The sequence below is a fragment of the Lissotriton helveticus genome, chromosome 2_1, assembly GCF_964261635.1.
Source record: "Lissotriton helveticus chromosome 2_1, aLisHel1.1, whole genome shotgun sequence".
Taxonomy (NCBI): domain Eukaryota; kingdom Metazoa; phylum Chordata; class Amphibia; order Caudata; family Salamandridae; genus Lissotriton; species Lissotriton helveticus.
In genome coordinates, this window is record NC_136059.1 from 1056469462 (window position 1) to 1056491843 (window position 22382).

General features: G+C 44.2%; 1 protein-coding gene across 2 annotated transcripts in view; it reads left to right on the forward strand.

The window, feature by feature from the left end:
• Nucleotides 1-22382, forward strand: part of LOC144818437 (guanine nucleotide-binding protein G(q) subunit alpha) — a 479737-nt gene that overhangs the window by 338556 nt on the left and 118799 nt on the right. For both annotated transcript variants that reach the window (XM_078675857.1, XM_078675858.1), the window contains exon 3: nucleotides 10525-10679. In XM_078675857.1, the coding sequence (XP_078531983.1) occupies nucleotides 10525-10679 (155 nt within the window). The remainder of the gene's footprint in view (nucleotides 1-10524; nucleotides 10680-22382) is intronic.

Here is a 22382-nt window from a genome sequence, read left to right on the forward strand (position 1 = left end):
AAAACAGACCAAGCGTAGGAATTGGGGTAGGTTGACAAATTCATCCCAGTGGCTTTGAAGTCCAGCTTGTCCTGCTTGAAGCTTTTTGCGCCAAAAACGAAGGCTTCTGCTCAGGCTTATGACCATGAATCCAACTGTTAGAGAAATTCGCTGACTTCACATCCTGTCTTACCTGCTAAAAGAGTTGACCTTCTGAAAAATGATTATCCCAAGGTACATTTGTCATTGTGTTATTTGCTTGACTCAAAAAACACACGAGGGGGAACTAAAGGTGAAGTGTAATTTAAAATGTCGAATAAAATATAATTGAAATGCAGTGAAAGACCTAATGCAGAAAAGTAGCCCAGTGGACACCCGTGTTCTTTTCAGAGCGCAGATGGCCCGTCAGTGTCAGGGCCTGTGTATTACCCTGATTTTAATGGATTGTCACTGGCAAATGCCTAGCACTGTGCTTCGCGTCAAAGGTTCACATTGTTGAAAGGACCTTAATATTAGCTTAATTTAAGCCACAGTAGGCATGCCTCCAGGCATAAGTGGAGCAAACCTGGTGCTACCACTAGCTGCTGGGCTGGAAAACCAGTTCTTGAATTTTTATTTGTTTTTGTAAGAAAAAAAATATTTCCTTTCTACAGTGCTGTTTGTTGTTCTTTGACTGTTGGAGAGACAGCACCCGCCTGCAGATCACAGAAAAATTACCAGTGATGTAAAATGATTTTATATTGTTTTACAGAAATAATTTCTAATGATTTGAATTCAGAATATATATTTGTATAAATAATGTTTACCACTACTGATGGTTAAGACTGCATTTGTTGTAATCCTGAAAGTGGATTAACCGTTGAAAAAATAACTAGTGCTCTAAGAAGATTTCATCGAATATGTATAACAAGATCAACTAAATGGTATTAACCTAATTCTGTTTAATCTGCATTGATCCAGTATCGCCAGCTTGTGAGAAGGGAGGAAGTGGGGTCATTCCAGGAAATAAGTCTTTATTGCTCCTGAGTCCCTGTAATGAAGCGGCAGCTGTATCCTTTCTTCCTGGAGGCAGCTCAGGATTTGTAAACCCTATCTCCATTGCCAAAGTCATTTTATTTGATTTTCTAATCAGAACAGCTCTGTTACCTGGCCTGCGTGGCCTCACCGTTCTGTAGAAACATTAGTGGTTGAAGACCTCTCTCACTCACTCCACTCCAAGTCTATGCAGGAAATGAAGGGGAGCGTGTCGGTTTCTGTTGAAAAGTCATCAACTTCACACAACACAAGGACTGCTTCAGGACCCAGGTATTTGGTATCCGAATATGGCACGAGTAGTATAATGTTAAATGTGCATAAAGCAAGCACGATCAAACTATCATTACAACACACTACCTTGCCATGCCACACTATCGTTCTGCGAGAGCTTGATTGATAGCTGGGGGGCTCTGGGGTATGGTTGTGATTTTGCACATAGCAGAATAGTTGTCATCTTATTTGACTTTAGCACTAAAAGGCTAGTTGGGAACATTGCTGAAGGGAAATGATTGTGTTTTTCTTTCCTCAATTTAGGATGACCCTTTTGGACTCTGTGCTCAAGCGGACATGGGTTATACACTTTGAGTTTAGGTTTGATTCCTCTCTAGCTCAGCTTGTTTGTAGCTGATGTCCGGTATTTTGGTTGAGAAGACAGGTTTTGATTTCCCACTTGGGAGTGTCGGCTCTACACCTGATAAAGCTTGGACTTGTTGGCCAGTATGTTTGTGGATGAGACAGCACTTATTCCATGGGACTCTTTTTAAAGAGCAAGTGGAATGTTTTAAGGCCCTAGAGTGAATGCTTTGCTTCCAATTGGTCTGTGAATTACTTTTATGACCCATTCTTCAGTTAATTCTTCCACCTTTTTTCTACATATCCCACTCTGTTCACTTATTAGTGTCTAAAAGAATTATAAATCAATTAATGAAAAGAATCATCACAGGTGCTCACCCATAGGATGACCGTGAGTTGCTTCCAAAATGTACTACAATGAGTATGCGGTACACAGCTATTGAATTTGGCCATTTCTGCAGGGTTATTCCCAAACATTTTGCCTTCACCCTCCAGTTTTGAAACCGTTTTTGTTGACTTTTAGGGCTCTGTGCACTTTACCATTGCTAATCAGTACTAAAAATGCCTTTGCTCTCTCCTTAAAACATGGTAGAATTGGCTTTCACCCAATTGGCATATTTAATTCACTTGTAAGTCCCTAGTAAAGTGGCACAACCATGCCCAGTTCCTGTGAAAGAAACTCTACTAGTGGGCCTGCAGCATTTAAATATAACTTCAAACATGTCTCAGGCCTGGCATTGCAGCCCGTGTGCGCGCACAGTGTTAAAATTCCATTTCAACCTGGCAAAATAAGCCCTTTGCCAGGCCCTTCCTTTTTAATACATATAAGTCACCCCTTGAGTAGGCCCTGGACATTCCAAAGGGCAGGGTGCAATGTATATAAAAAGTAGGACATGTACTTTTAAGTTTTACATGTCCTGGTAGTGAAAAACACTTTAAATCGTTTTTCGCTTCTGCAAGCCCTTTCCGCTCCCAGAGTATAACATTAGAGTTACCTTATTACATTTTATAAGTGTGATTTGCAAATGGGAACAGATAACCCCTTTATAGTTGGTGTCTCTGGAATTGTAATTTCAAATCCTAACTTATGGTGAAGTCAGATTTTAAATTATAATTTGGAAAATGGCACTCTAAGAAAGTTGGCATTTTCTTGCCTTTGCCATTTGTTATGTTATGTTAGGAGACTTGTAAAGCGCTTAGCTGTCTCGGCAAAGGGACGTCGCAGCATTAATTGCCAGAAGAGAGGGTGGGAGAGGAAGCTACTGTTCATTGAGAAAGCCAGGACTTCACCTCCCTTCTAAAGGCTAGAAGGTTAGGGATTTTTCTGATGGAAAGTGGTAGAGAATTCCAGAGAGTCGGCGCAAGCACCTTAAATGGTGCCTGTATCCTGTCTCTGAGCCCCATGACTGGGTGTGGGTGACAGCTGGGCTTTGTGTATTGTCCTAGACCACCACACACATTGGGGAGCTTATGTGTGACTGGATGGGCCACGACTGGCAGGATGGGAGGGAGGAGCCAAGCACACCTCCACTTACACTTGAATAGGCTGTGTCCACACAAAGGGCTGCATACCCCCTTTAATTAGTCTGGAGCCATGGTCAGGAAAGCAGGGCACATTTGCACTCCAAAGGCTTTACTCTAGAAGCTTCTCCCCACTTCAAAGGCACAGCTGTGTATAAATACTGGACCTCAGGCACAAACTCTTTAGTTCTCTTCTGGACCTGTGGATACTCTGCCAGGAAGAAGGACTGGTGTCCTGCAAAAGGTCTGCTGGACCGCTGTACTGAAGGAACTGCTGCCCTGCTGTGCTGAATTGCTGCCTTTTGACTGGGTGAGAAGGAGTGCACCAGCATCTCTTGGATCTAGAACCCAGAATGACTCCAATGACTAGGTGGCTGGTCTTCTGATCTGAAGCCTCAGGGACACAACAGACTCCCAACAGCATTGCATGTACACCTGGACTCTGCCATCTGTGAGTCTACCCTGCCAAGTAATGCCACCGCAGTCTTGGGCCCTTAGAAGTGGGCTTAAGGTGAGCAGCCAACCTCTATGGATCCAGTGGAACCAATGCATCTCATCTGTTGCATGGTGCAAACCTGAGCAGAATGGATGCATTGCTACTGCTACCTGGGCTGGGCCAGTCGCAGTTCTTCGAAACCGGTGCATTACCCCGACTGCATGAAGCATCCATGGTGCAGGCCCTCACATAACTCATCGACGACAACCTCGATGATGACGTCGGACTCCGCATCGCACCCTTGCAGCTCTTCGGAATAGGTGCATCGCCCCGGCTGTGCGCCGTTATGCTCGACACCGGACTTCGTATCGCAATCCCCATCAACGGGATCCTCAACAACGATGCAGGTCCCAGCATCAAAGCCTTGCCGCATATCAAAACTGACGCCTTGCTTCAGCTGAACAACGCATTATTATTATTATTATTATTATTTGACATTTGTTAAGCGCACGGCTACCCCCGACGGGGGAGTCCCGGCGCTAAGATTGCAGATTTGAGGGAAAAATTAACAGCCAGAGAATAGGAAGGTCTTTAGCTTGCCCCTGAAATGAGATTCAATGTCAATGAGACGGAGGCTAATGGGGAGAGTGTTCCACAATTTTGAAGCAATCACAGCAAAAGCTCTACCACCTTTCCTTACACGTCGAAATCTAGGAGGGAGTAGGAGACGAAGGTGGTTGGATCTGAGATTGAGAAAAGAGTGGACCGGCTTTAGTCTGTGTCTGAGGTATTTGGGGCCTTTTCCATTCAGAGCCCTGAAAACAAGTACCAGGGCATTGAATTTTACACGAACAGAGATCGGGAGCCAATGCAATTTCCTCAAGAAGGCTGAGATGGAGTGTTGAAAGGGGACTTTGCAGATCAGCCTGGCCGCGGCATTCTGCACGATCTGCAGCCGATGAAGGAGGTAGCCCGGAAGTCCCACATATAGGCTGTTCGCGTAGTCCAAGTGCGAGGTAATTAAAGCGTGTATCACTGTCTTCAGTGATTCCGTAGAGAGAAAAGGAGCGTTTTTTTTTTTTTAACATGTGGAGTTTACCAAAACATGCCGAGGTGACTTTCTGGATCTGGGGTTTAAAAGAGAGTTCGTTGTCAAACTGAACTCCAAGATTACGCGCCACCATGACTGGGGGAGGCGCTCGGTTGAGTTCAGACGGCCACCAAGTGGCCGGTGACATGGGACTCGTTTGATTAAAAAACAGCACCTCAGTTTTGTCCGTATTAAGTTTCAACGTATTACGGGTCATCCAGGCTACAATATTAGAAAGACAAGTCTTCAACGTAGATACTCTCAATGTTCCACAAACCAGGATTTAAGGTACTTTGTTAATCAGGACAAACTGGGTCCTTGTACCTGGTCTGTAGCCCATCGCCGTCAGCCTGAACTTGTGTCTTAGTCCCGATCCAGGGGGACCAGATAGCACCAAAAAGCACAAAGCGCCAACTGTGAATATTTCCACAGAAATCTTTAAACTTTAATATCTGTGGTTTACTAATTGGATTTTGTCTTTTTGGTCTTGTTTTAGTCATTAAAAATCGCTATACTTTTCTAATACTTTTGTGGGCGCCTATTGTGGTGTGTTTGCACTGTGTTACTGTTTCAAGTGTTGCAAAAATACTTGACACTTTGCCTCTAAGTTAAGCCTGACTGCTCTGTGACAAGCTCACAGAGGGTTAAGCAAAGGTTAATTTAGGGGTGGTTTGTGCCTCACCGTGACGAGTTGTGGTTACGGCTTGACCAGGGCTTACAATCCAGCCAACCAACAACCCAATTTCTCACAACACCCACCCAACCTTTTCCGAAACACCTGCAGTCTTCTAAGAGGGTGCCAAGAAAGGGAAGGGGCAGAGTTTTAACAGTAGGCAGTACGTTTGGGGTTAATATTGGAGGTCGGCAGACTACAGCGGGCATTTGAGGATGGGTATTGCAAAAAAAAAGCTGGAGCTGTCAAGACGGGATTGGGTGGATCTGGGTTAAGCATACATTCAAAGGGCCGAGAGGGGAGGGGTAGAAGACGTTTAATTTGTTCCGGCAACTAAAATGTGTTTTTGTCACCCTGACACAGAATGTGAATCTGTCTCTGTGTTCAGAAAAAGCCTATTGTACTGCTGTTTTCTCTCCCAGTCATTCACCACATCTCTATTGTCCAAACTTCTTTTTTTAAAGTTTAATAAATGTTATTTGTAGGCGACACATTCACACACTGTCCTAATTCAATAACTGCGTCAAGACAGTCACATATTTTCCTTAATTTTTTAAAAACAAGTTTTTTGTGGTCAATGGTATTATTTTAATCGGAAATCAATTGGATATCAACCGTGTATTTTGACTTGACAATGGCCATCATATAAGGTAGTACTGTATCTCATAAATCTGGCTGTCACATGAATGTAGTTAGTGAGCGATTGGTAGTAATTTGCCAACAACAATAAAAATGTATCTGTATTTTGGATGGCTGCTGCTATGAAGACTTACACCTACTTGAATTCTATGGCTCTAAGTGTAATGGGGAACCAGCGGGTTTTGAGAAAGCTAATGGTACTCTCTAAAGAGAGGTTTAAGAAAGATAGTGGGAGAGATATTGTAGGCCTTTAACGTGGCACTGGTGCAGTACAATGTATTGGGTTCTGCATGCTAAGGGTCTGGTGCTTACACACATACAGGGCCGTCTTAACAGTATTATAGGCCCCCGGGCCCAGCAGTGCACTGGGCTCTGCCTACACAACCACTCACAGGAACAAAAATGTTTAACAGAAAAATAGTGTTAAATTCTGGTCTGCATGGGGCTCCTATGCACGTGGGGCCCCAGGGCAACTGCCCAGCTTGACCATGCGTTAAGACGGCACTGCATACATTCCTTCACTATGCACCTGCTCATTCTAACAATGCGTATGATGGCAAAGTAGGTGAATAATCCATTCCATTTCTGTATGCTGGTGTCTCAGTAGGCCCCCCAGCCTTTAAAAGGAGTCTTCATTTGGAACTGTGCATTCTAATGAGGTGGAATTCAATTTGCTTGCATATCAATAGATCTGCAAATTGCTAAATCCATGTAATGCTTTTAATTTTTTTATACAAATCGTGTTTTAGTGCATCCCAGGGGTAATCATGCTAGAATGTTTAATAGCTTTGACATTGACAGGAAGTCAAATTTACCCCCACCCCAACCAGACGACAATTTTGTGAGTTAGGAATACATCCATCAATTGTAATTGTAATTTATATTTATATAGCGCATTATCACCAACGGTCTCTAAGCGCTTGCTTTGGGAACCCGTCCTGGTTTTTCCCTGTGAGATAACCCGTACTGGGCACCCCCAAGGTGAAAGCCAGGCATCCCGCCGCGGGGGGCCATAGTGGAGATTAAGCAAGCTATTGCCCGGAGTTGCACAGTGTGAACCCATGATTCGAGCAGGGAATTGAACCCTGGTCCCGGGTCTGACCTCTGCTTCATGGTCTGACTCTTCTAACCATTGAGCCACACTTCTCCATCTAGCCATCAATCTCCCACTGAGGGTCGTGATGGCTAGACATAGGTTTATCATTGGAATACAGGATAGTTTAGGAGTCCTCCTAAACTAATAAAGGCCTCTGCTAACATCTCTGATTCCAGATCATTAGCTAAAGAGTAGTGCAACCGCTGAAAAGCCTTCAAAGAATAAGTCTGACATTCTCTACATTGTTGGGAGATAGCCGTATTTCTTTGGCTTATCTTAGAAAGTCACTGCTTACATGAGACCATCTGTCAGATGGATTTTTATCTTTTTAGACTGAATGCTTTGTAATTTTACATTTTCGAAGGTATGTGCTCGCTGTATGTGATTGTGTGGTGCGTTGCATTTCCTATTTAATTTGTGAAGATTATGGTTTTGATTGGCATTTGTGCACTGTTGCAGCCTCTTAGAAAAATAAGATGGAAAATTAAGTGGGGTAGAAAGTTCCTGAAGGTAGGTTCCTCTTTAAAGTCCTGGCATGATGGCTAATGGCTGCTTCCTGGTCCCAACCTTCATGTACAGTATTTTGGGACATTTTAAGTAGTCTGTTGAAAGACCTGTCTAAAAGTCTAAAAACGACACCCCTTACTGTCGCAGCAGCCTCGTTCCTTCCCTCCAAAACTTCCAAAGGGAGCCCCCCTATGATCGGCTCAAGTAGTCTGGCCTTGTCTCCTTTGTTCAACTTGGGATGACCCTTCAGAGCCATCATGCGAACAGGCACAATCACTGGAAAATGGTCCTGTTCTATGGAGAAGCCTTTGATCCTTCAGCTGGCCAGCAGAGTGATATGACATCTCAAGTGATGCAAGAAGTGCAGATATGACAAAAGTGAATCTGCACTTAGGATCTGTGTTTACAGTGGGATTGGTGCGTCATGCTAGTCTCTTTAGGCCTAGCTACAGTGAAGCTGTACTTTGAGGACTGCGTCTGCCGTGTGTAATCCAGTAAAGTACTCACCCTGTCCAGTGAAGCACTACAGAGTTAACTATGAATGTCCGCCCATATTATAAGGCCTTTTCCCCATGTTGGCACCAAGCCCTGAAGGCTTCCTTCTGAGGCAATGGCTTGGCAGTTCGGGCTGTACTGTTCCCATGAGGCACAGGGTCAAGGCTGATTTGCATATGGATGTGTCTGAAGTGGGGTGGCGTGGTGAGCAAAATAACGATGGATTAAACCCAGATCTGTGACTGGGGTGAATGTTTTGCCAATGTGCAACATTCCGTCCATCATCTTGTGTGTTTTGCTGTTCCTTCTGAGGCTACTTGTATGTAGTTACGGGGCTGAGCTGGATGGTAGTTCAACTCATGCAGCCAGCACCCGTGTGTACACTCCGCATGTGTTCACGTGCAGCCAATCCAGAGCCTTTTATCCCAGCTGAGGAGCAGCAGACTTTGTTTTAAAAGTCAGACACTAGTGGATAGCACTCCTAAAGCATTTTAACAAAGTTTACAGTAAGTGAGACACACTCCCAGTAAAGGTCCAAAACAGTAGTCAAAAAGTATGGGGTTAAATGGGCCAAAACATATTTTCCTACACCTGCCAACTGCATAATCGCCGCCATACATCACTCCTGTATTTATTTATACTCACCTGATGTTGCTCTTTTATCCTGCAGGCACAATCTTAAGTCCGAATGCTTCATTTTCTCTCTTAATTCATACTTCCTCCACTGATGTCCAAGGTGTTCCTTCACCTTCAATGCCATGCCCAACGGGGACCCACCAATACTTTGAAAACCTCTTCCACCATGTCCAACTCTGTTTTGACTCCTGGCTACTTCATTGTTGTGCTTCTGGTTTTCATCTAGGGTGCAGCTCCACATCGTCCACATTGGGCCCTCCTCTGATGATCTCATATTTGTGGGCGACCCAGTGCATGCCGACAATGAATTAATCTATCGGGAGTCAGGACACTTTTATTTATTCTTATCCATACCCAACACGTTTTACATGGGGGTCCGAGTCATCTAAGAAAACTGCTAAGTAGCACAGCCCACATTTTCCACTCAATGCCCCCCCCACCCCCCATTCTTTTACATTTACGGGTCTTTTAGCGGAAGTGCTCAAACTCTGTTCATTGCAATTCCAGGCATCAACAGACAACGCTCAGAATTACTTTTGCCTTGAGAAGCTTTAAACCAGACTAATAATACCAGAGACCTGAAGCAGGAATGCTGCTGGATTAAGGAAAAGTTCCCTTTGTATTAGTTGATCCACAACTCTGAAACAATCACTATGACAGATAAAAAAGAAATAACTGGGGCATAACCTTTAATTTAGATGTAACTGTTCATGCTTTGAAATGTCCTACAGCGCCTTCAGAATAATCACCAGATGAGGCTTGAACTATTTACATTGTCTGTGCTCGAAGCAAGTTTTTATTGATTGCCAGATTAATAAGGAAAGCTAAAGGTCTGAAACTCTAGCTCTGACCAAAAGGAGCTGGTTATACAAAACTCCTCCTATGCGCATGTCTGACTCTGTTTTTAGGTGAGGTAACTGGAGCTGCTCCACTTTGTTTCTTTTTAAGGAGAACCATCTTGTGATTTCATTGTTTTTAAAGAGAGTTATGCTAGGTTGGGTCCTAAAGTGATCTCAGTTGATCTCAACAATTTTGTAACATTGCATGTAAATCATTGTTGTATTTGTTTTATTGTGTGTAAGTTTTATGGAATGAATTTTCCGAAATAAACTTTTACTTACCAGATGGGGCTCACCAGACCCCTAGTTTAGGACCATCCAGATCCCTGCTTAACAACCTGCCACACTAATATATTTTAACAAGTACAAAGCGAAGCTGCTCTGAACATGTATATCAAGACTCCGCAAAGCAAACCTGAAAGGCACTTTCTAGGCTCTTGATAATGGTTAGATCCTCTGTACCAACTGCCACAAGGATCTAAGATCACTGCAAAGGTTGCCCTCGTCCCTCCATTATGCACAGACCAGCAATCTACGATTGGGGATTCTTGTTATCCAAAGTTCAGGCATCGCTTTATCAATTAATAGAATACCTTTCTGCAGTAAACACACACTGCTCACTTGTTAATTATAATAAAACTGCCCAGTGGCAGCTGAATATCTTACCTTATGTTTATCAACCCTAGACTTCTTTTACTTTCTTCTTTAGATAAAAGGTTCCCAGAATGGCCATGCTTGCCACTGCAACACATCTCGTGCCCAGGATGGTATATAATTCCCCCAAAATTGCCAATAAGTGAAGGTATTTTAACAGTTTGGAGGCAGTAGCAGACGATCTGTATTTATCAAAAAATTTGTGTGTTTATGAAGATCTGGAAAATATGCCAATCCTTTGTGTGTGGGAAGAGCTGTTACCCTGTCACAATTGTCTTTAGGTAATTCTTTATGAAAAGCAGGTAAAAAAACAAGAAGTAAAGTGGTGTCTTCTCTCTTTCTTTCCAACAGGGCCACGCACAATTGGTCCGAGAGGTTGATATTGAAAAGGTGTGTGCGTTTGAGAATCCTTACGTAGATGCAATTAAGTATTTATGGAATGATCCTGGGATCCAAGAGTGTTACGACAGGCGACGGGAATATCAGCTCTCCGACTCAACAAAATAGTAAGTATATCACTGTTGTAAGCTGCAAATCGCTTACAAATCATTCACATTGCAATGAGAATGGCACTCTGGATAGGGTAGTGGATCCGGATTGACCGTAACTGTTATCGAAGTGGGGAGTAGACTGTCCATTGCAGACCGAGTAGCGTTTACTGGCTGTGGGCTACATTTGTCACGGAAAAGCATTTCCATGTGAAAATGAGTGAGTGAATTCATGGAAGATTTCTTTTTAAAAAACTAATAGATTTTATATCCCTTTTAGGGTTTGCATTACATATTATTACATTTTAATATTTCTATCTCTTTTCTTTGCCATTTGTTTTTTTAATGTTTTACTTTGTATATCCTACTTAATAAAGCTTTCTAAACTTAAAAAACTAATAGAACTTAAACCAATTACCCCTACTTGATAAAGCTGCCATACGTTCTGACTTCTTCAGCCATAAACCATGATGTACTATACGAGTAGGATGCTAACTTTGCATGCTCTAGGTCAGAGGGAATTACAAAAGGTGAAATTTGAGACTTGGCGGTGACCGAAGGGTGTTTAGGGGTGAAGCTGTAAAATGAATAAAAGCTACAACTCTTGAGTATAAGCATTGTCAAAAGGTTGTACCTGCTCAGCTGAGCAGAACTAATGCACACAATGGTCATACATACCATCTTTAAATTTGTAAAGTGTCAAAAACATTTGAGGTCCTATACAAATTCACCTTGATGTTTTGAAATGTGTGATTGAAATTAGAATAGAAGTAAGTATGTATACATTAAAAAGGAAACCATGCACGCCATCCAACGCAGATGCTAACCGAGCTAAAAGCCAAATTTTCCCTTCGGTATTTGAAATATGGCTTATCGGGATATTGGTGAAAGTTTGTTTGCGGACACATAACTCTAATGGCTTTTGAAGTCTTCCCCAGAGAAAAGCTAGCAGGGGAAATTGTTGGCTTCATTGACCCAGTCATCACCTGTTCACCTTCTATGGTCAGCCAAACCTCATGTGCCCCTTGTTCTTCACTTGAAGACTCTTGTTTCTGTGGATGACACACCTACAATGCTGGAAATACAGTTCACTGCCTGTGACAAACTAGTTCAAAATAATAACATGTAAAAAGAAATACTGACAGTAAGTCATTTATGATACAGATTCACTTAATCTATTCTGATGGGTGATCAAGCATATGCATTTAATGTCCTCAAATTTCCCTTGCTTCGGCTAGTCACAGAATATCAACTTGTAAAAACATTCGTAGTGATCAAACTCATTCACCTTATTACATTTGTGCTCATTACTTATAATGTTGTGTCTCCATACTTGAATTAATAAGCCACCGAAATTCATGAAAAATAAAACAAAACTTTAAATGTGAACTACCTTGAGAATTTAATAAACCCAACGTTGTTTTTGTGTAGAACCCAGACTCTGTTGTCTGCTTAAATTCTGACAGTAACTTGTTTGGATAACTTGTATCTGTCCATTAAGGCTTCACTATTCTTTTTTGGTCAGGTGGTTTATTTAGGTTTTTAAAATATATTTTTATCTTTTTCCCAACTCCCATCTCTGGTTCTGTGTCCACTGGGGGTTTCAGCCACTTGACTGCTCAACTTGATTCACACAAATGTTATGTGCAGGCACATAAAGACTGCGTTAGTGTGCAGCCTGCCGGCATCCTCCATCCTCGGCCCAAAGACTGATGACATTAATGCACTAGTGAAAAATGGTTGCGAGGCATTTTAAGGTGTCACTATTATGAAGTGAATTAGAATGGTACCTTATTTTTTGTTATTTTAGAACAATCGTGTCTATTGACAGTGGTGTCTTTCTTATTTAAATTTCACTTGTGTATTTATTGTGTGTAACAACAATACTCTTACAAAGTACCTTCATTCTGAAGCTCTGCAGCAAGTTGCGCTAATTTACCTTGGCCCCAATTTCACTTATGATGTGGTGCTTTCCAGTTATACCACAGCTCAGATATAAGCCTCTCGTGGACTGGGCGTAGGCAGCAAAAAGTAGTTAAAGGGTTCTTCTAGTCTGTGCGCACCGATAAATTGACTATGGCAACGCAAACCTTTTTCCATGGTGGAGGAAAACTGGGTTTAGGGAAAGTGAATTTTCTATCACACAAGTGATTTTTGCATGAGCAAACACTACATGCATGAACTACACTAATTGGTTTGGACATCGCTTTATTTCTCTGGGAGTGCGCATGGAATGCCCTACGGGGAAAAGGAAGTGCAATTGATTCACGGCTGGACTCTGCCGTACCTTTGACCCACCGCCATAGAGCACCCGGGAGCCTGAAAGGAGGACACTTTGGAAAGGAGATATATATTGAACAAGGCCGCAGGTCGGCGGCCGAAAAGAGTCATGTGGACCATGTCTGTCAAATCTACTTTTTTCACTCAACCTGGTGTCTGTGCCAGAGCTGTGATTCTTCACTCTCTACTCATCGGGAAGGAGTCTGATTTGTGCGTGTGTGTGTGTATATATATATATATATATGTATGTATATATATATATATATATATATATATATCACTTTCACTCTTCCACAAGAAAGAATTGAGCCGCACTATATATATATATATATATATATATATATATATATATATATATATATATATATATATATATATATATATACAAAACAAAGGTTAAAGTAACATTCTAGTTGGTAGTTGGGTGACAATTTCATTGCCAGTGTATCGTTTTAAACTTTAAAAAAAACACTGAAATTGACCAGTTAAAGTTATTTTAAGTAACTATAACTCATGCCCACAGGCAGCCAACTCCAAGACACTCGTGGACTTAAGCTGTGTGGGGCTGGCAGCAGGCCAGGCCCTGTGACCATCCTCTCGCTGGCAGCCAACCTCCACACTGCCTTCGGCCAGACCCCGCATTCTACCCGTTCGCGTTGCCTCCGTTTCCCAAGACAATTCGGGTCCTGTGCCTTTTTTTATTTGTAAGGGAAAGGCGCACAGCCCTCCTTCCAGAGCCAATAGTGACTCTGGGGACGTCATTCACTGGGACCAAAATATATATGTTATGGGGAGGGGTCATGCCGATCCCTCCCGAGTCTCGCCATGCTCCCGGTACCCCATCCCCTGAGATCTATCTTTCTTTTAGGTGTGTGTGCCTATGTCCATCCGGGGTGAACTTCAAACTGCTGTGTGGGAGCCCCTAGGCCCCCGACCACAGGCAGCTGCCTGCATGCCAGCGGGAGCATCTGTTTATTTGCTCACTCTTGTTGGGTATCGGTAAATGTGTGTTTCGGGCAGGAAAGGCATGTTCGAGGCATGTGGGCTGCTGAATTCATATCTGTGCATAGATCGCTGCCTAGTGTTGGGTCCAGATGATTGCACCTTGTTGTCCTGGAAGAGTCTTCGAAGTATCACGAGATAGGTGACTCCTCCCCTGGACTACAGTGCGCATGGGCATCTTCTCCATCTTCAGATTGTTTTTTTCCTCCATTGGGTTCGGATGTTATTCCTATACTCCAACTTCGGAATCGAAACTAAACTTTTCTAGAGGCCAAAAGGCCTTCGACTTCGACGGTATTGTTCTCTCTCAGTACTGCTTGACTCGATCAAGCCTTCCATCTCGACTCGGTCGTCGACGCGGGCCGTTGGGCCTTTTCGACGCCACGTGGGCCTGCTGTCGATGGAAAGGAGCCTGTTCAAAAGGTGCCCACAATGCCACTCCAAGTTCCCGCATACTGACAGACACACAGTATGCAACAAGTGCCTATCACCAGACCACAAAGAAGAAACCTGCCCAGCCTGCGCCCAATTCCGTTCGAAGAAAAGAAACCGGATTCGACGGGCCAATCGCAAGAGATGCACCGACAGGCACCGGAACCAGACAACATCTAAGAGGATGAACAGGAACTTCCAGAAGGAGAAGATTCGGATCTAGAGATCGTCACCGTCGAGGACCACTCGGACTCCGATGACGACATCCCACCGAGGCAAATCGTTAGTACATTGCCCCCGACACCAGTTACCTCGTTACCGAAGGCTCCGATCGAGGCATCGCCTAAAGGCCTTAGCCAAGATCCAAAACATAATTCGGCAGCCCCGCCGTCCGGCTCGGCTTCGAAAACAAAGACTACGCCTTCAGACACCCCAGGTCCAAGTAACGTTACCCCAAAGAAGGTTCTACAACCCAAAAAGGTCGTCGACCCGAAGGGCGTCAAACCGAAGAAGGCCGAACAGCCTAAGGGCGTCGACCCAAAGAAGGCCGTCGAACCAAAAAGCGCAGAACCAAAGAAGGCCGTCGAGCCAAAGAAGGCCGCCGAACCGAAGAAGGCCGTCGACCCAGAGAAGGCCGCTGCGCCAAAAGTCGTCGAACCGAAGAAGGTCGCCGACACAGAGGGCGTCGTACTGAGGCCTGTGGCCCAGCCAAAAAAGGTTATTGAGCCAAACAAAGGCACCGACCTAAAAACAAGTGCTCCTAAAAAAACAGTCGATCCGAGAAAAATCATCGACTCGACAAAAGACAGTCAGCCTAAAAAACCTGTCCAGCACAGAAAGCGCATCGAACCTAAAGATCCGGTCAATCCACAATCAATCGTCGAGCCGGACAAACAGCCCGAGCCGAAGAAGAGCAATAAGGCACCGAAAGTCGTCGAACCTAAAAAGGTTGTCGACCCTAAGGCAACAGCGGATCCAAAAAAGACTGAGCCTAAAAAGTCAGACACAGCCACGGACCGTGGAAGAAGAACACTTCCACCCAGAGCCATCAGAGGATCAGACAAAAATATACATCAACCCTGAGACTGGTAAAGTCACTATTTTACACAGGAAAAAGAGGCCATTGGACACTGAGCCTCATTCCCCCATTCCTCTGAAGAAAAAGGACTTTGGGACTTCTCCCTCTAGACCCTTCATTCCTTTCTATCCCACTATGCCTACTACGCCTTTTGCTCCTTACTCTCCTACTCACTCTGGGTACATTGAGGGTGACACAGGGGAAGATCCCCAATATGATATTAGCTATCCTGAGGATCCTAACCCTCAAAATGAACCATGGGTAGAGCCCACTGATCCATATGACACACATCCCATCCCTGACACCTCCTCATACCCAACAAAGCCGTCACCTACTGACGACACCATTGTCTTCAACCAGCTAATAGATAGGGCAGCGCAGTACCACAACGTAGACATGCACAATGAACCTATAGAAGAGGACTTTTTATTTGACACATTCCCCACTACTGAGAAAAATGTCAGAACACTCCCTATGTTGAAAGGAGTCCTAAAACACGCGCCAGACACATTTAAAGATACCGCCAGAGCACGTGTAATCAATCCCAGGATTGAAAAGAAATATAGAGCGGCCCCTGCAGACCCTACTTATATCGGCCATTCACTAGTGGTGGCCAACGCACGCAAATGGGCCAACTCACAGACAACAGGAGAAGCTCCACCTCCTGATAAAGAGTCCAAAATACTAGAGGCCTTGGGTAAAAGAGTAGCATCCCGGGCCTCCAATTCATGGAGAATTGCAATTACACAAGCTTTACTAGCTCGTTACGACAGAGCACACTACGACCAGCTTGAAAGTTTAATGCAACACCTGCCTGAGCCTTTCAAGGCACAAGCCACTGACCTCATACAGGAGGGAAAATTTATTACAAACGCCTCCATTAAATGCGCACTGGACGCAGAGACACTGCAGCCAGGTCCATTAACACCAGCGTTTTATTACGAAGACATGCATGGCTACGCATTTCCGGCTTTAAGAACGAGGTGCAATCCACCATTCTTAACCAACCAGTCAATCAAGACTTCCTTTTCGGGCCTGCAGTCAACACCATTTTAGACAAAATGAAGAAGGATACGGAAACCGCAAAATCAATTGGTGTATTGCAGTTTCAACAACACAGAGGTTCCTTTCGACGCTCCTCATACAGAGCAACTACACGAGGCAATACTTCACAAACCTCATCTACATACAAAAGCAACACGCAAGGTTCCTTTAACAAAAACTCCAACCGAGGAGGTTATAGGGGCAACAATAATAAGGGACGAGGACGTGGAGGCAATAACACCAGAGCCTCCACTGCCACAAAACAATGACTTCATCACACTACCTCCAGACCATCTAACACCGGTCGGAGGCAGAATCCAACAGTTCCTACCTGTCTGGAACTCAATTACCACAGACAGGTGGGTAAGACAAATTATCCAGTATGGCTATTGCCTAGAACTCACCTCTACTCCACCAAACATACCACCCAGGCACCGTCCTATGTCCAAGGAACACATCACCCTGCTACAACAAGAGGTGAGATGCATGCTGGAAAAGGGGGCCATAGAGCCAGTCCCTTTCCAACACCAAGGGACAGGAGTATACTCACTATACTTCCTTATTCCCAAGAAGGACGGTTCACTCAGGCCAATATTGGACCTCAGACCCCTAAATCAATACATACTGTCGGAGCACTTCCATATGGTCACACTACAGCAAGTGCTCCTGCTGCTCCAGCAAGGAGACTTCCTAGCAACATTGGACCTCAAGGATGCATATTTTCACATACCCATCCATCCAGCTCACAGGAAATACCTCCGGTTCACAATAGAAGGTCAACACTACCAATTCAAGGTTCTCCCCTTCGGGGTAACCACAGCTCCAAGAGTGTTTACAAAGTGCTTAGCGACAGTAGCTGCACATCTCAGGAGGCAACACATCCACGTGTTCCCATACCTAGACGATTGGCTGATACAAGCAAAATCGTACGAACAGTGTGCAAAAGACACGTCTCAAACACTTCAGCTGCTACACAGCCTAGGCTTCTCGATAAACTACTCAAAATCCCATCCCACACACAATAATATCTGGGAGCTACTATAGACACCTCAGTAGCAAAGGCATATCCAAACTCTGCAAGGATAATCAGCATGCAGATGCTCATTCGCAAATTTCAGCCACAACACTCTTTGCCAGCTCAAGTCTTCATGCAACTGATAGGCATGATGGCGTCCTGCATATTCATTGTCCCCCATGCCCGACTACTAATGCGTCCATTGCAAGAATGCCTATCAAGGCAGTGGAACCAAGCTCAAGGACAACTAAAAGACCTAGTGTTGGTAGACAGTTGCGCTTACAACTCTCTGCAGTGGTGGAACCCACAAAACCTTTCCAAGGGGTAACTCTTCCAAGAGCAGGTTCCACAACTAGTACTGACAACGGACGCATCACTGACAGGTTGGGGAGCCCATCTACTTCAATACACAGTACAAGGGCTATGGACAATCAAACAAAAGAAACTGCATAGAAACCAACTAGAGTTGCTTGCAATATTCCTAGCTCTGAAAGCATTCCAAAAATACCTGTACAACAAGACTGTGTTGATCCGGACGGACGACATGACAGCCATGTACTATATCCAGAAGCAGGGAGGAACACACTCCCCACAGCTATCCCACTTAGCACAGAGCATATGGAAGTGGGCAATTCCAAAAGACATCTTTCTCCTGGCAGAACACCTCCCAGGGAAAGACAATCAAATAGCGGATCTGCTCAGCAGACACAGCCAACAACTTCACGAATGGGAGATTCACCCCCAAGTTCTCCAACCATTCTTCGAAAAGTGGGGGCTCCCAGAAATAGACCTGTTTGCCACAAACCAAAACTCAAAATGCCGGTACTTTGCCGCCAGATTCCCACATCCGCTGTCACAGGGCAATGCGATGTGGATGAACTAGTCAGGCAGATTTGCGTACGCTTTTCCCCCAGCACCACTGATCCCGCTGGTGGCACGCAAACTGCGGCAACAGTCACTCACACTAATCCTAGTTGCTCCCACATGGGCGAGACAGCCGTGGTACATGACGTTCTTGGAGCTTTCAGTAGTTCCTCATCAAAGGCTGCGCCTCGCACCCCATCTTCTAACTTCGAACCATGGAGAAATGAGACACCCAGATCCCAATCAGATGAACCTAGCGATCTGGCTCCTGAAGTTTTAGAATTTGGATACCTTAACTTGCCTCCAGACTGTATGAACATCATTAAGGAGGCAAGACGACCAACTGCTAGAGCATGCTATGCAGCTAAATGGAAGAGATTTGTTATTTACTGCAACAATAACCAAATCAACCCATTAGATGCTTCCATTCAGAACATTATATGTTACCTACTGCATCTTCACAGATGCAACCTAGCCTACTCTTCAATAAGACTACACCTTGCTGCTATAGCAGCATACCTTCAAAACAGACAACACCTTTCACTATTTAGAGTACCAGCAATAAAGGCTTTTATGGAGGGTCTTAAAAGGGTGATTCCTCCAAGGCACCCACCTTCTCCAGTCTGGAACCTAAACATAGTACTTACCAGACTTATGGGGCCTCCTTTCGAACCTTTACACTCATGCGAATTGCAATTTCTAACATGGAAGGTGGCATTCTTGATTGCCATTACCTCACTCAGGTGAGTTAGTGAGCTACAAGCATTAACAATTTAAGAACCATTCATGCAAATACATGCTAACAAGGTGGTTCTTAGAACAAACCCTAAATTTATGCCTAAAGTCGTTTCAAATTTCCATATTAATCAGTCAATAGAACTGCCAGTGTTCTTCCAAAATCTACAGTCAGTAGCGGAAAGAGCCCTACACACACTGGACGTAAAGAGAGCTCTGCTTTATTATGTGGACAGAACAAAATCATTTAGGAAAACAAAGCAATTATTTGTTGCTTTTTCACCACAACATAAAGGGAATCCCATATCAAAGACAGGAATAGCCAGATGGATAATTTAATGCATTCAAATTTGTTATCAAAAAGCAAAACGCACTTTAACCGTACCCCCAAGAGCACACTCTACGAGGAAAATGGGGGCATCCATGGCTTTCCTAGGAAATATCCCTCTTGAGGACATATGTAGAGCAGCCACATGGACCACCATACACACTTTCACAAAACACTACTCTGTAGACGTGCAAGCAAAGCAGCAAGCTGCTGTAGGTCAGGCTGTACTCAAAACTCTCTTTCAAACTGCTGCAGCTGGTACAGGTAACCACCGCTAGAGGAGAAACCACTATACAGTCTATGCACAGTTATGAATTCAGCAGCCCACATGCCTCGAACGGAATATGCTACTTACCAGTATACATCTGTTCTTGGCATGTAGGGCTGCTGAAATTCATATCGCCCACCCTCCTCCCCGGTGCCTGTCGCAGCTGCAGCATTATCTTTTGCATGGCCATCTCTTACTTTACTATCACCATCTCTGCCACAATGGCGAAAAACAATCTGAAGATGGAGAAGATGCCCATGCGCACTGTAGTCCAGGGGAGGAGTCACCTATCTCGTGATACTTCGAAGACTCTTCCAGGACAACAAGGTGCAATCCTCCAGACCCAACACTAGGCGGCGATCTATGCACAGATATGAATGTCAGCAGCCCTACATGCCACGAACAGATGCATACTGGTAAGTAGCATATTCCTTTTGCTCCCACCCGGTGGGATATTTAGAAATGCATCCTGCTGAGTTCCGGGGCTGGGCTCCCCAGGACACAGTAATTAGCCAGCCCCGGAGATATATAATGTACACATACACATAACTAGTAACTGTCCTAGATGGTCCAGTATTGTCCTCATGGAGTGACATACATTTTAAGGCTGAACGGTGAATGATTTGTAAATGCCACCAGAGCCACTGTGTGGCAATACATTAAGAGGCTCAAAAAAGTTCTTCAAAGGGAAGCTGAAAAAGGGCACTGGTTTGAATTAAATGTTTAGGTTTACCTAAATTAAACAGTAGACAATGCTGAGAACAGTGGACAGTGACAGCTCCTCCCTAAGGCAGAGAAGCAATGCCCCAGTGCTTTCAGCAGTGTAAATAAAGGAAAAAAATAATGATAATTTGTTAATTTCATTGTATTTGTTACTGCTGCGGAGTCTTTGTGGGGAGGAGTAGGCTGCTCTTCTCTCAGAGCAGGGGGAGAGGAGTGGTGAGCACTCTGTGTGCGCAATGACTGTTTTGGCCGGCCCTCTCGGGCCTGCCAAACAGTCATGCACACTTTTCATTTTCTCCACTAAGGCTGCATTACAACCTGGGTGGAGAACATGCCCAGGCTCCCATTCCCTGGCTGAGTGCTGAACCACGGCGCTCAGACCAATCACAATGATGCATTGCAGGATTGTGATTGGTCAGGGGAGCCTGGGTGCTTCCTGTTCCAGCCCAGCAGAGGGATGATGTGGAGAGACGACAGAGAAGAGACCAGACACAGTGAGGAGGTACATTTTTTTTTTCTTTTCTTTCTTTACCCCCGCCATGCCACCCCTGATCTGTGCCAGCTGCCACTGGATTGATGCAATTCTGGGGCAGCAGCATTCACCAAATAAATATGTGGTTGCCACATTTGCCATACTGAAAGAGAATGTACTGCAAAATGTTCCTTTTTTTGCTTCATATTTTAGAATACTCTGCCACATAACTGAGATCACCTTGCGGTATAATCCTTAAGTTCCTCTCAATAATATAGCCCAGCAGAGTTGTTTGAGGACTGTCAATATGATATAACCCAAATTTCACAGAAAACCATGAAATATTTCATGTATTTTTTGGCTACCCTTGCAGTACGGGTTTTTATACTACTGAATATGGTGCAATGAAGTCATCGAAATACTTAATATATAGTACATACTTCTATGTGTACATGTGTGTGATGCACTCAGAGGAAGGTTTTTATCCTATTATCTTTCTCATTGTTTTATATCTGCACAAAACTTTCTGTAAAAAATGGTAATTCGGTTTTGTTCTTGCAAAAACAGATTAGCGAGTTGGGCTGTGCATGAAATTCCTAAAACCAAATTTCCTCTTTTTAATTTACTGGGGAAGTTTTAGCCAAGGCTACTGAAAACATACTGTACATGTGAGTGCAGAGCTTGAAATGCAAACATATTCCAGTGCCTTCATTGTGTTTTTCCATGAGTAATTCACTTACATTTTTTAATTATGTGACCAATTTCAATTACGTTAATTGCACCTATAAAGCATGCATAACCACAGTTTTCTGGCATTAAATATATATACGCTGCCTTAACGGAGCAGCTGTAATTCTTTATGTAGTAACAGTGGGAAACTGGTCCAGAATGTTTCTCGTGCAACTGAAAAGGCTGTGCCCCTTGCTCTTGTTAGCCTATATATTGCAGGCAAACAATGTAAATGTAAATGTGTTTGAGCTTGTAAAGCGCACTGCTACCCGTCCATAGGTCTCCTGGCGCTGTATAACTCTGGGGAACCCGTCCTGGCTTTCCCTGTGGGATGGTCCCTGCTGGGAGTCCCCAAGGTGGAGCCAGGCATCCCCGGAATTGATGGGGCCGTTGTGGAGATTAGGCAAGCTAATGCCCAGAGTTGCCGAGTGGAACCCCTGATTAGAGTAAGCACCGAAGCGAGAATTAGCGAGTCCGCTGACCAAGGTCCACGACCCTGCCGCGTCGGGAATTGAACCCTGGTCCCGAGCCGACTTCTGCTCTCAGGTCTGCCGCCTCTAACCAGTGAGCCACACCATGAATCTATTGATCTGAAGCTTTTAGCAGCTGAACTTTGCTGCAAGAAAACTGGATGGTTCTTGAGAAAGTGGTCTGGTCATAATAACCATCTCTTCTCATTTGTTTCTATTCTCCTCTGTAAGCTGGTGATGGGCTAATTACTTTGGCGCCGTTTGACAAATCTTAACAAGAT